Raw genomic sequence first — 14626 nt, forward strand, 5'->3', positions numbered from 1 at the left:
TGAATCTCGCTCTCAACTCCAAAATGTTTATGGGGAGAGTAGACTTTCCAAAACTATCATCTTCGATAGGTTAGTGTAACCGCCATTCCATTGAGCGAGCCAGTATAGCTGCAGAGGCCTCCAATGCGACTGAGCTAAGGAAACTATGTCAATGTAACCCTCATCAACCAATTCCATATATTGAAACACTGACGATTACACTGCAGACTGTAAAGACAGGCCATCGGAAAGAACCTCTGCTCTTCTGACCTCCGTCACAAAGATCTCATTGATAGGAAGTCTAAAACGGATCCTAAGAAGATTACTCTTGTAGACGTAACCAGACAACTCTTCCTCTAATTGACCTTCCCACCGTGGCAACAAAGAAATTACACCAAGATCTTTGAAAAAGATTCTGCTACTTCCAAAGATAACGCCTGGAACCTAAGGACGTCCAGATAGGGTGCCACTGCAATACCCCAGGACCGAAAACCACCAATAGAGCTCCCATGCCCTTAGAGAATTCTGGGAGCTGTGGCAAAGCCAACTGGAAGCGCTACAATAGCGAATTCCTTCCTTATCGGAATCAAAATCAGGCATGAATAAAATTCAGACCCATCTCCCATACAGGGACTAAACTATTCACGGAAAAGAGACCCAAACGCCTACAAAATGTCTCAATTATCTGGCCTGCAGATAAAATTGAGAGGAGAAACTGCTTCAGGACGGAAAAAATAGGACTACAAAGTAGTAACCCTGAAGAACTATGTCCTCTGACTATCTGGAACCTCTCGACCCATGTTTGAAGACCAACAGAGAGATTCAACCTCCCACTTGGACCGAAGTAAAAAATACTAGAAATACAAGAACGTTCCCTGGCAAACCTGGACCAAACCAGGATTTACCATTGTAAATAGGCACTCGAATATGGACACAGAGAAAAAATCCACTGTCTAAAGGTTATTGCTGTCACAGCCGTGCCTGTATTTGAACCTGGGACTCCTGGTTCCCAGCCTGTTTTCCACTCCCAGCGGACACAGAAGCTAGATATCATGGCTCCCTTAGCTTAAGAGCCTTAATACAGAATCTTCTCAAAATGGATACGACAAGGCATCGCACCAAAAAGACGTTGCACTTGAAGCAATGGCAAAGCCAAGTTCAATGTAAAACTTTGGTTTCCTAGCTAGGAGTTCTAACCACTAAGCCCCCCATAGACCTCAGATGAAAGAATTATACTGTCCAGGTCTGAGATTTCACCCTCAGAAGCTACCAAATCCTCCTTGCCAGCCTAGGAGAGGGACCACTGTGTAGCCAAACGTGGAACACAAACCCTCAAGTTAAACTTTCCCTGAGAAAAAGGAAAAACAGACCAGGTCCCAGACACCGAAGAGGGTACCTGGGCTCAAATTCTGTATGCAAAACACTCCTCCTGGAGATTGAAAGGAACCGCAGAGCACTTCATGTGACGCCATTAAGGCTTGGGACATAAAAGGATAAAAACTGTTGCATAGTCAAAAACAGTATCCTCCTAAGAGACATTAGCTCACCTAATAGTCATGCAGCTTTAAAATGCATTTCCCTGTAATGGGACTAAAACCTGAATTGTCAAGAGTCTTAAGCTGTTGCTCAAACCGTTACACTAATTCAGAGCACTAGCAAAAAAAACTACAGGGCATAACAGTCTATAACAAAACCTGAGGCACCCACATTCTGGTATTTAATATTTATATAACAGAGGGGAGGGTATGAAACACATCAGGAGAAACATATTGATGTATGGAAAAAGTGCCCCCACACATAGGTTTAAAAAAAAAACAACAACTCAAAATTAAAAGAATATTACCATTAACCATAGTGGACAAAACCTCAAGAATGAGTACTATACAAGGCTTGGTAACAACTAAAAATATTAGAGATTGGACGACAGTTGAAATCTTTAACTTCTTCTGAATGTCGCCAATTATTGAGGGACCGTGTCACTCAGCACACAGTAGCTAAATAATTAAGACACACAGCTCCGTAGCATGACACATACCCACATTTATGGACACAACTCCGTTGGAATGGAGAAACAAAAGGAGGGGGAGTGTCACAAGCCCTGCTCAGAATATCGCCCCGTACGGAAACAAATGGCGCTTAACCAGTCAGGGATACTTCCAAAAGTAACCCCTAGTCTCCAAAAGTCACAATAAGTGCCTGCGTCCTGTCTAAGATATCCTGCCTCAGGCTATACATGTCCCATAATAATGCAGTATAAAACCTTTCAGAAGTGCATGTCCCCCGAGCAAAGAAGACCAAGCACTTACCTGCATCTAGCCGTCCGGCAGGAGGACAGCTCACCCTGCTTGAGAGGATGCCGCTCCTCACAGAGACCTGTGAAACAAAGAAAGACTAGAGTAAACTTGCTCAGGCTTTCTATACTAGGGCAGCAACATGTTAGGAAAACCAGGCCCACCTCACAAGTTCCTAAAAGCCATCACCGCCCTACTGAAGAGACTAACGTGGAGCACAGCTAAACCCAGACTGTGATGGAAGATCAGAGCAACTTCACAAAAAGTTTGGAAAACAGCACACCTGTCTCTTGGTCTGTAGGGCAAGGAATGTAGGACCTGCCACGTCCAAATTGCAATCCAATAGAAAAAGAAAGGGTATTCCAGCCTCCAAAGTTAAAAAAGACCTTTATTGTTTCATATAGGGTCCATAAAGATAGAAAATACAAAGTATTTAGTCATGAACACTTGGTAATACACAGGTTAATGACTTTTATACCCTCACTTGTTACCTATTCTCATGTGAGCAACCAATTACACAATACATCTTGTGGATGTAAATGATGCCACATCCATCATTTTTTTTATTTTAGATGATCTCATGAGAATAATTCTAATGTTACATTCAAATTAAAATTAAAAACATAAAACCCACATATACAATTAAAAGAGGAGTATTGCACATTATTAACAGACTATCCTAAATGAGAAAAAAAGAGAAAAGAAAAAAAGAATATATTAATACTGGCGATATAGGAAAATTAATTCAGAATGAATTAAACAATTTGAAAAACTTTAAAGAAAAAGGCTCCAATCATAATCCTTATTCATACCTTTAGGTCTGAGGGCCTCTAATTTAAATATCCAAAACATCTCTCTAATTTTTAGAAGACGTTCTCTGTCCCCACCTCTTCTTGGCCTATCTACTTATTCAATAATTTAAATCTTTATTGGCTAATATTGTGACCCATAGAGAGGACACTGGAGCATCTCTGTTGGTACATCTGATATTAGACTTATGTTCTGTTATCCTCTCCCTTGCCTCTCTACAGGTCTCGCCAATATAAATGCAATAAGTAGCCCTGTAGGTTAGATATTTATGTGAAACATTTTCCCATTTATTGGGTGATGGAAATATTCTTCTTTTATCATTGAACTGCAATTGCTGCAGTTAAGACATGGATAACAACTGCTTCCCTTTGGGCCTATTGTTCTCTGGATGCTCTGTTTGTTACTACCTATATCAGTATGCACTAACATGTCCTTAATGCTCTGGTTCCTTCTATAGGCTACCATTGGGCCTACTTTAAATTCACTGACGTTGCATTCGCTCAAGATATGACAATGCTTTTTTAGTATACCAGTTATTATTTGACTAAGTCTATTAAACTGGGTAACAAATATATGGATTTACCTCCTGATTCCCGTCCCTCTTATTTTGTATTGTGTCATTAGTAACTATACTGAGTTGTTCTGCAATCAATGTTGGGGGATAATTTCTATTAATTAATTTATTGGCCATTTGTTCCAATCTGTATTTACACTTGGTCTTATCTGACACTATATGTTTCACTCTGGTGAATTGGCTTTTTGGGATACCCTTAAATACATTATCTGGATGACAACTCCCATATTTAAGCAAATTATTTCTGCATGTACTATTTGTATGGAGATCTGTTTTTAGAAAGCCACCCTCAATGTAAACATATGTATCTAGATATTCAATACCAATTTCACTCATGTTCAAAGTAAATTTTAATCCTCTAACCGAATCATTCAGATCCTGAACAAAAAATAGACTACCAACGTCTCCCCCCCACACGCCAAACACATCATCTATGTACCTCCACCAGGAGGCACCATAGAGTTGGAACAAGCTATGAGGATATACAAAGTATTCCTCAAAGTTATTCATGAAAATATTGACGTATGTGGGGTGACTGAGCCCATTGCTGTCCCCTGTTTTTGCAAATAATATGTATCCATGAATAGAAAATAATTCTGATATAGTATAATTGAGAGTAAATCAATCAAAAAACAGATCTCCCCTTCAGTGTAGTTACTCTCGGACCTCAACATATTCTATACTGCTGAAATACCACTGGTGTGTTTAATGGAAGTGTATAAGTTAGATACATCTAATGAAAATAAAATACATTTTTCCCAAACATAGCCAAGATCTTTCAGTTTTAACAAAAAATAATTTGCATGTATGTATAGGACGTGGTTTTCTTGATCCGTGGCTGTAAAACTTTATCTAAGAAAGTAGCAATAGATGAAAAAACAGACCCTATACCTGCCACAATTGGACGATCAGGGTTCTTTTCTTTAGCTTTATCCATCTTTGGCAATATGTATAATACTGGTCATAAAAGATCAGTTACATATAAGGCATCTAAGCTTTCTGTTATTTATTTTTTTTTCTGTTGATTTGAGAACACTTTCTATCCTTTTATCCAAGTGGTGGAGTCTCTTGCTAATTCTTGATATACCTGACTATCTGCTAATTGTCTGTGAATCTCTTCAATGTAATCTGATTTATTTAGAACCACTAGCCTTTATCGGCCTCTTTTATAATAATATCTTTATTTTTCTTTAAAGATTCAATTGCTATCTTATCTTGTTGTTTTTCTGTACAAGCTTTTTCTTCCTTTCCCTTTTGAAGAGGTTATCCACCTCCCTCTGTACTAAACTCATGTAGGTAGCTGCATTGTGAGTAGTAGCTGGTGTGAAATTGCTTTTTTTTTTGATATACCAAATTCTCTTGTGTCTTTAAATCTTATATTATTAAGCCCAGTGCTAGTGTTCGGTGAATAATTATCTCTTTGCATGGAAAAATATATTTTCAATTTTAATTTTCTAAAAAAACCTCTGAAGGTCCTGCTGGACCGTGAATTAATTACAAAAATTTTCCAAGCCATAAGATAAACCTTTATTTAAAGCTGAATGTTCTTCCTTTGTTAAAATGTGTTTGGACAAATTGTTAACTATATTTGTCATTAAGTGCAGTTGATTCATTAAATATTGTGTTATCAATGCCATCTATTTCATTTACACCTTGATGAAAACTGTGTTCTCCCAAAACATTTACCTCCGCAATGGCAAATTAGATAGATGTTTTGGATATTTAAATTAGAGGCCCTCAGACCTAAAGGTATGAATAAGGATTATAAGGATTATGATTGGAGCCTGTTTCTTTAAAGTTTTTCAAATTGTTTAATTCTGAATTAATTCTCCTATATCGCCAGTATTAATATATTCTTTTTTTCTCATTTAGGATAGTCTGTTAATAATGTGCAATACTCCTCTTAATTGTATATGTGGGTTTTAATTTTTAATTTAAATGTAACAGAATTATTCTCATGAGATCATCTAAAATAAAAAAAATGATGGATGTGGTATCATTTACATCCACAAGATGTCACTATTGTGTAATTGGTTGCTCACATGAGAATAGGTAACAGGTGAGGGTATAAAAGTCATTAACCTGTGTATTACCAAGTGTACATGACTAAGGGCCTATAGCAGGCCTGAAACGTATTTTCTATCTTTATGAACCCTATGTAAAACAAAGGTCTTTTTTTATTTTTATTTTATTTTTTAACTTGGAGGCTGGAATACCCTTTCTTTTTTTATTGGAAGATCAGAGAAAGCCTGTTCAGACTTCAAAACAAAAAATATCTTGATAGAAGAATCTTTATCAGACACCTAATTACTTGCACTAGAGGCAAAGAGAATGACTGGGGTTTGTAGGAAGGGAAGTGATACTTAACAGCTTTGCTGTGGTGCTCTTTGCCTCCTCCTGCTAGCCAGGAGTGGTATTCCCAACAATAATCAGAAAGAAAAGTAGGAGAAACATTAGGGTATAAATGGTTTCAGAAGAATTAAAAAAAAACAATTTATGCTTACCTGATAAATGTATTTCTCTTGTGATGCATCGAGTCCACGGATTCATCCTTACTTGTGGGATATTCTCCTTCCCTACAGGAAGTGGCAAAGAGAGCACCCACAGCAGAGCTGTCTATATAGCTCCTCCCTTAGCTCCACCTCCCAGTCATTCGACCGAAGGCTAGGAAGAAAAAGGAGAAACTATAGGGTGCAGCGGTGACTGAAAGTTTAAAAATAAAAAAAATATATGCCTGTCTTAAAAAACAGGGCGGGCCGTGGACTCGATACATCACAAGAAATAAATTTATCAGGTAAGCATAAATTATGTTTTCTCTTGTAAGATGTATCGAGTCCACGGATTCATCCTTACTTGTGGGATACCAATACCAAAGCTTTAGGACACGGATGAAGGGAGGGACAAGACAGGGACCTCAAAAGGAAGGCACCACTGCTTGTAGAACCTCTCTCCCAAAAATAGCCTCAGAAGAAGCAAAAGTATCGAATTTGTAAAATTTGGGAAAAGTATCAAACGAAGACCAAGTCGCCACCTTACAAATCTGTTCAACAGAAGCCTCATTTTTAAAAGCCCATGTGGAAGCCACAGCTCTAGTAGAATGAGCAGTAATTCTTTCAGGAGGCTGCTGGCCAGCAGTCTCATAGGCCAAACGGATGATGCTTTTCAGCCAAAAGGAAAGAGAGGTAGCCGTAGCCCTTTGACCTCTCCATTTACCAGAATAAACAACAAACAATGAAGATGTTTGACGGAAATCTTTAGTTGCTTGTAAGTAGAACTTTAAAGCACGAACCACATCAAGATTGTGTAACAGACGTTCCTTCTTTGATGAAGGATTAAGACACAGAGAAGCAACAACAATCTCTTGATTGATATTCTTATTAGACACCACCTTAGGAAGAAACCCAGGTTTGGTACGCAAAACCACCTTATCTGCATGGAAAACAAGGTAAGGGGAATCACATTTTAAAGCAGATAGCTCAGAAACTCTTCGAGCCGAAGAGATAGCAACTAAAAACAAAACTTTCCAAGATAGAAGCTTAATATCTATGGAATGCATAGGTTCAAACGGAACCCCTTGAAGAACTTTAAGGACTAAGTTTAGGCTCCAAGGCGGAGCAACAGGCTTAATTCTGACCAAAGCCTGACTAAATGCTTGAACGTCTGGGACATCTGCCAGACGTTTGTGTAGTAGACTAGACAAAGCAGATATTTGCCCTTTTAGGGAACTATCTGATAATCCCTTCTCCAAACCTTCTTGGAGAAAAGACAATATTCTAGGAATCCTAATCTTACTCCACAAGTAACCTTTGGATTCACACCAATAAAGATATTTGCGCCAAATCTTATGATAGATCTTCCTGGTGACAGGCTTTCTAGCCTGAATCAGGGTATCAATGACCGACTCAGAGAAACCACTCTTTGAAAGAATCAGGCGTTCAATCTCCAAGCAGTCAGACGCAGAGAAACTAGATTTGGATGCGTGAACGGACCTTGGATTAGAAGGTCCCGCCTCATTGGCAGAGTCCACGGTGGAACCGAGGACATGTCCATTAGGTCTGGATACTAAGTCCTGCGTGGCCACGCAGGTGCTATCAGAATAACCAAAGCGCTCTCCTGCTTGATTCTGGCAACCAGACGTGGGAGGAGAGGAAACGGTGGAAATACATAGGCCAGATTGAAGGACCAAGGCACTGCTAGAGCATCTATCAGTACCGCCTTGGGATCCCGGGACCTGGACCCGTAACGAGGAAGTTTGGCATTCTGACGGGACGCCATCAGATCCAATTCTGGTGTGCCCCATAGCTGAATCAGCTGAGCAAATACCTCCGGATGGAGTTCCCACTCCCCCGGATGAAAAGTCTGACGACTTAGGAAATCTGCCTCCCAGTTCTCTACTCCTGGGATATGGATTGCTGAGAGATGGCAAGAGTGATCCTCCGCCCATCGAATTATTTTGGTTACCTCCATCATCGCTAGAGAACTCCTTTTTCCTCCTTGATGATTGATATAAGCTACAGTCGTGATGTTGTCCGACTGAAACCTGAGAATTTGGCCGCAGCAAGCTGAGGCCATGCCGGAAGCGCATTGAATATCGCTCTCAGTTCTAGAATGTTTATCGGAAGAAGAGATTCCTCCCGACACCATAAGCCCTGTGCTTTCAGGGAGTTCCAGACTGCACCCCAGCCTAGCAGGCTGGCATCTGTCGTTACAATGAGCCACTCTGGCCTGCGGAAGTACATTCCCTGAGACAGGTGGTCCTGAGACAACCACCAGAGAAGAGAATCTCTGGTCTCCTGGTCCAGATGCAGTTGAGGATATAAACCTGCATAATCCCCATTCCACTGTTTGAGCATGCATAGTTGCAGTGGTCTGAGGTGTTGGCGGGCAAAAGGAACTATGTCCATTGCCGCTACCATGAGTCTGATTACCTCCATACACTGAGCCACTGATGGCCGAGTAATGGAATGAAGAGCTCGGCAAGTGGTTAAGAGTTTTGATTTTCTGACCTCCGTCAGAAATATTTTCATTTCTACCGAATCTATCAGAGTCCCTAGAAAGGAAACTCTTGTAAGAGGGAAGAGAGAACTCTTTTTTTATGTTCACCTTCCACCCATGAGATCTCAGAAAAGCCAACACGATGTCTGTGTGCGACTTGGCTAGCTGGAAAGTCAACGCCTGAATTAAGATGTCGTCTAGATAAGGCGCCACTGCTATGCCCCGTGGTCGTAAAACCGCCAGAAGGGAACCTAGCCCCTTTGTGAAAATTCTGGGAGCCGTGGCCAACCCGAAGGGAAGGGCCACAAACGGGTAATGCCTGTTTAGGAAGGTGAATCTGAGACATTGATTATGATTTCTGTGAATAGGGATGTGTAGATACGCATCATTTAAGTCCACGGTAGTCATATTGACCCTCCTGGATCAGAGGTAGAATAGTCTGAATAGTCTCCATCTTGAATGATGGAACTTTGAGGAACCTGTTAGAATTTTGAGATCCAAGATTGGTCTGAAAGTTCCCTCTTTTTTGGGAACCACAAACAGGTTTGAGTAAAACCCTAGCTAGCCCCTGTTCCTCTTTTGTGACTGGGCGGATCACCCCCATGGTATGTAGGTCTTCTACACAGCGTAAGAACGCCTCTCTCTTTGTCTGTTTACAGACAATCGAGAAATGTGAAATCTCCCCCTTGGAAGGGAGTCTTTGAATTCCATAAGATATCCCTGAGACACAATTTCTAAAGCCCAGGGATCGTGAACATCTCTTGCCCAAGCCTGAGCGAAGAGAGAGTCTGCCCCCTACTAGATCCGGTCCTGGATCGGGGGCTACCCCTTCATGCTGTCTTAGAGGCAGCTGCAGGCTTCTTGGCCTGTTTACCCTTGTTCCAAGCCTGGTTAGGTCTCCAGACTGACTTGGATTGGGCAAAATTCCCCTCTTGCTTTGAAGCAGAGGGAGCTGAAGCGGGAACACTCTTAAATTTCCGAAAGGAACGAAAATTATTTTGTTTGGTCCTCATCTTATTAGATCTATCCTGAGGAAGGGCATGACCTTTCCCTCCAGTGATGTCTGAAATAATCTTTCAGTTCAGGCCCGAATAGGGTCTTTCCTTTGAAAGGGATGTTCAAGTTTAGATTTAGATGACACATCAGCAGACCAGGACTTAAGCCATAACGCCCTGCGTGCTAAAATGGCAAAACCTGAATTCTTTGCCGCTAATTTAGCCAGTTGAAATGCGGCATCTGTAATAAAAGAATTAGCCAACTTAAGGGCCTTAATTCTGTCCATAATCTCCTCTAATGGAGTCTCCATCTGAAGAGCCTCTTCTAGAGCCTCTTCTAGAGCCTCAAACCAATAAAGGAGCTGCAGTAGTTACAATAACAATGCACACAATAGGTTGGAGAGAAAAACCCTGATGAACAAAAATTTTCTTCAGGAGACCCTCTAATTTTTTATCCATAGGATCTTTGAAAGCACAACTGTCTTCGATAGGTATAGTTGTACGCTTAGACAGAGTAGAAATAGCTCCCTCCACCTTAGGAACTGTCTGCCACGAGTCCCGCATGGTCAGATATGGGAAACATTTTCTTAAAAACAAGAGGGGGAGAGAACGGAATACCTGGTCTATCCCACTCCTTAGTAATAATATTCACAATCCTCTTAGGGACTGGAAAAACATCAGTGTAAACAGGAACCTCTAAGTATTTATCCATTTTACACAATTTCTCTGGAACCACTATAGGGTCACAATCATCTAGAGTCGAAAATACCTCCCTGAGCAATAAGCAGAGGTGTTCAAGCTTAAATTTAAAGGCTGTCATATCAGAATCTGTCTGAGGAAGCGTCTTTCCCGAGTCAGAAATTTCTCACTCAGATAACAAATCCCTCACCCCTACTTCAGAGCATTGTGAGGGCATATCAGATACGGGTACTACAGAAGCGTCAGACGGCTCAGCATTTTTCCTAAACCCAGAGCTGTCCCACTTTCCTTGTAAACCAGGCAGTTTAGATAAAACCTCTATGAGGGTTGTATTCATAACTGTGGCCATGTCTTGTAAAATAAAAAAAATTGATGCACTAGAGGTACTTGGCGTCACTTGTGTGGGCATTACTGGTTGTGACACTTGGGGATAGCTAGATGGCGAGCCCTCATTTACTTCTGACTGAGAATCATCTATTGCTCTATTTTTAAGTGCTAATATATGTTCTTTATAGTTTATAGACATATCAGTACAATTGGGACACATTCTAAGAGGGGGTTCCACAATGGCTTCCAAACATATTGACCAAGGATTTTCCTTGGTGTCAGACATGTTAAACAGGCTAGTAATGTAACTAGCAAGCTTGGAAAACACTGTAATCAAAGTAAATAACACTTAGAATTAAAACGGTACTGTGCCTTTAAGAGAAAAAAAGCTGCAGAAATTCTGCAAAACCATGTAAAAAAGCAGTAAACTTAACAAAATGTTTACAGTAGCATCATAAAGCCTTAGTAACTTTGCACAGCTAGGCAAATAAACAACCCATTAATGGCAAAACCGGATTGAAAAAAACGTCAAAACCGGTAAAAAAGACTTTCAGCACCTTGCCACAGCTCTGCTGTGGCTCCTACCTGCCCTTCAGAACGATTTGTGGGGAAAAAAACTTCTTTAACAGCCCTCAAACACAGCAGTAACCTCTGGAGAAGCAGTTAGATGTCTCAGAGGAAAAGAAACTGTGCAACTGAGGCACGAAAATAGGCCCCTCCCACCTCCCTCGATGTTTTGAGGCCTACCAGACAAACACCAGAGTTATTCTTAATTAACCATGTGGGTTAAAAAAACTCAAAAACAAGCCACAATGACCCCTTTAGTCCCTTCAAAAAACGTTATAATTGCATCAATCACTGAATAAATAAAAACGTTTTTTCCTAACAGTGTCACCAGTAACTAATGAGCCCTTCAAGCAAGCTGAAATTCCTATCCAAGTGTCTGAATACAGCTTACCCTTCCCTCATGTGGATATTGCCAGCCTTTTCTAAAATTAACACAGTCTGTCTAGAAAAATATAGACTGAACATACCTCATATGCAGCTTAGCATGCAAACCGTTCCCCCAACTGAAGTTTTCCTGTACTCTTCAGCCCTTGTGAGAACAGCAGTGGATCTTAGTTACAAAGTGCTAAGATCATCATCCTCCTTGCAGAAATCTTAATCCCTTTTCTGCCAGAGAGTAAATAGTACACACCGGTACCATTTAAAATAACAAACTTTTGCTTGAAAATAAAAAAACATTTTTGTCACCACACTTGCTCTGCCCTTCCTAGTACTTAGAGTAGGCAAAGAGAATGACTGGGGGGGTGGAGCTAAGGGAGGAGCTATATAGACAGCTCTGCTGTGGGTGCTCTCTTTGCCACTTCCTGTAGGGAAGGAGAATATCCCACAAGTAAGGATGAATCCGTGGACTCGATACATCTTACAAGAGAAATAGGGGACCGCCCATAGACAAGAAAAAACGGGCGGGGGCTGTGGATTCTCCCTATCCGGAAGGAAAGGAATATATCTGTTAAGCATAAATTATGTTTTCCTTCCTAAGATAGGGAGAGTCCATGGCTTCATTCCTTACTGTTGGGAAAGCTATACACAAGCTCCGGAGGACACTGAATAACGGGAGGGAACAAAAAGGAAAAGGTTGACCCTATTCTGAGGGCACCACAGCCTGCAAAACTATTCTCCTGAAAGCTGCTTCAGCTAAAGCAAAAACATCAAACTTGTAAAATTTTGAAAAAGTATGTAAGGAGGAATAGGTAGCCGCCTTACAAATCTGATCCACAGAGGTGAAAGGCAAAGAATGACTGGGGTAATGAGGAAATGGGAGGGATATTTAAGCCTTTGGCTGGGTTGTCTTTTGCCTCCTCCTGGTGGCCAGGTGTTGTATTTCCCAACAGTAAGGAATGAAGCCGTGGACTCTCCCTATCTTAGGAAGGAAACCCCCAGACGTGCACAACCCTGAAGGCTCAAGTGCGCTATCCAAACTAGCCTAGAGTTTTATATAACAGACTCATCTACTAGTAAAGTAGATAGCCAAACCAGCACTGAAACATATCAGCAGAGGTTATGGAATAGAAGTATATTGTAGATCCATAAGGGGAGGCAAGTGACAAGTTTCAGCAACCATTATGGAAAGTTTGTGACAAAACTTCCCATGAGGTGAAAAATAGTGTCACAAACCATACCCCATATACATCCCCCTGACAAACACTGTACACACTCTGGAGGGGAAAACGGGCCTCAAGATAGACTAAAAGCCCCTCTCTAAACAGTCAAATGCACATCTTCATTCTTCAACCACCTCCAGCAGAGGCAAAGACAAGACTGAGGAACCTGTGAGGTGGGAGGGGTTTTATAGAACTGTTGTTTTTTGGGATTCTTTGCCTCCTCCTAGTGGTAGGGAAGATTGTGGACTCTCACCATCCCTATATAAAAGAATTTGTGTTGCTGGAAGCAAAAACAAAGCTAAACAGTTCAATTTACATTACAGATTATACATTTATTCCAAAGGGCTGCATACGCAGCCTAGAAGTTGTTAACATGGCTTACCTGTATATAAAATAAAATATATGTGGCTTATAGCACAAGAGTTTTAACTCACTGTGTTAGAGATCTGAATAAAGAGATAATGAAGAGAGAGAGCGCGAGAGAGAAGGTGGGGGTGTACTAGTGGGTAAGATAGGTAATATTCTTCCTTGAGTAAAAGAAGAAGGGGTATACTTTCCTGATTCTTACCGTTCACTGATCTACATAAAGAAAGGGAAAATGATGCAGCCCTTACCTCCACATTCCTCTATAATTTCAGCAATTGTGCTAGCCTCTTCACCAGCCATGATTAGAACGTTCTTTAATCCATCCAAAACAACTTGCACAACTTGTGAGTCCTTGACCGAAAGTAAATTGCAAAATGGTGGGATCACATGCTGTTGTACAAGGTATTCAACCTAGGTAGAAAAGGAAAATAAATACAGTCAAATTATTACGATAGTGTCTTTAAAAGTAAGCCAATATCAATATTACAGGAATCAAAAGGTTTTATTAAAACATGTTAGCTCTTAATGGCTTAAATGTGTAACGCAGACGATTCAGTCCCAATTTGCAACTAAATTTCACAGGACGATATTCAACAAGTTAACTGGTATGGCAGGTTGCAATTTATTCTTCTCTTAAGATTGTATAATAAATACTCATGGTTATAATGCAAAATACGTCTATTAGAAATAAAGAGCTTACCTGATCTTTCCTCCCGCTTATGGTTAAATTACTGATTGCCCATGCAGCTTCCTTCTGGGTTCCAAAGTCCCCCTATAAAACATAAAATAAAGTCTATGTGCTGTTTGATAGACTGAAGAGAAATATGTACTAAACCCCTTAACTGTTTAAACCAGAAACTGACTCACCTTGGCCAACTGATGTATTATCATTGGGATTAATCCAGCATCTATCACTGCCTGTACTTGTTGCTGATTCCCTGCTGTTATATTTGAAAGAAACCACACCGCTTCCTAAAAGCATGAAAACATTACATGTTAATAGGATATGCTTTTTAGAAGACACAATTTCCACATTAAGAAAACTACTACACCCTGATTAAATCCTATTGGAATAAAGCAATTCCACTTATTCATTTTTAGTAACCAAATGCTTTCTAACTAATTTAGTGTTAGTAAATAATACCATGCTACTTCATTTGTCTTTTTTTTTTTTTAATTGAGGTTAGGTTATGGCAAACAAATAATGCATTAAAGGGACAGTCAACACCCATAAGAACTTCATCCCATACCTTAGATCAGTGCTTTCCAAACTGTGTGTCGACAGCAGTGTGTAGGTGTGTCCCTGCTTCAGCACAATTTTTTTTAAAATTTTTTTTTTGGTTTCTGACTTTCCGCCTGCCTGCTACGCATATCACATGGTTGACACGTGATTGAAACCTAGTGGGTCACAGATCATCTTAA

At 40.4% G+C, this 14626-nt stretch overlaps 1 protein-coding gene across 1 annotated transcript in view; it reads right to left on the reverse strand.

Annotated features, from left to right (window-relative positions):
- KPNA3 (karyopherin subunit alpha 3) overlaps positions 1–14626 on the reverse strand; it is a gene marked incomplete in the record, with an annotated part of 693441 nt that overhangs the window by 80963 nt on the left and 597852 nt on the right. Inside the window, 3 exon segments of the mRNA XM_053705555.1 lie at positions 13453–13615; positions 13905–13976; positions 14072–14176. Of these exon segments, the coding sequence (XP_053561530.1) occupies positions 13453–13615; positions 13905–13976; positions 14072–14176 (340 nt within the window).

Source organism: Bombina bombina, chromosome 3, assembly GCF_027579735.1.
Source record: "Bombina bombina isolate aBomBom1 chromosome 3, aBomBom1.pri, whole genome shotgun sequence".
NCBI lineage: Eukaryota > Metazoa > Chordata > Amphibia > Anura > Bombinatoridae > Bombina > Bombina bombina.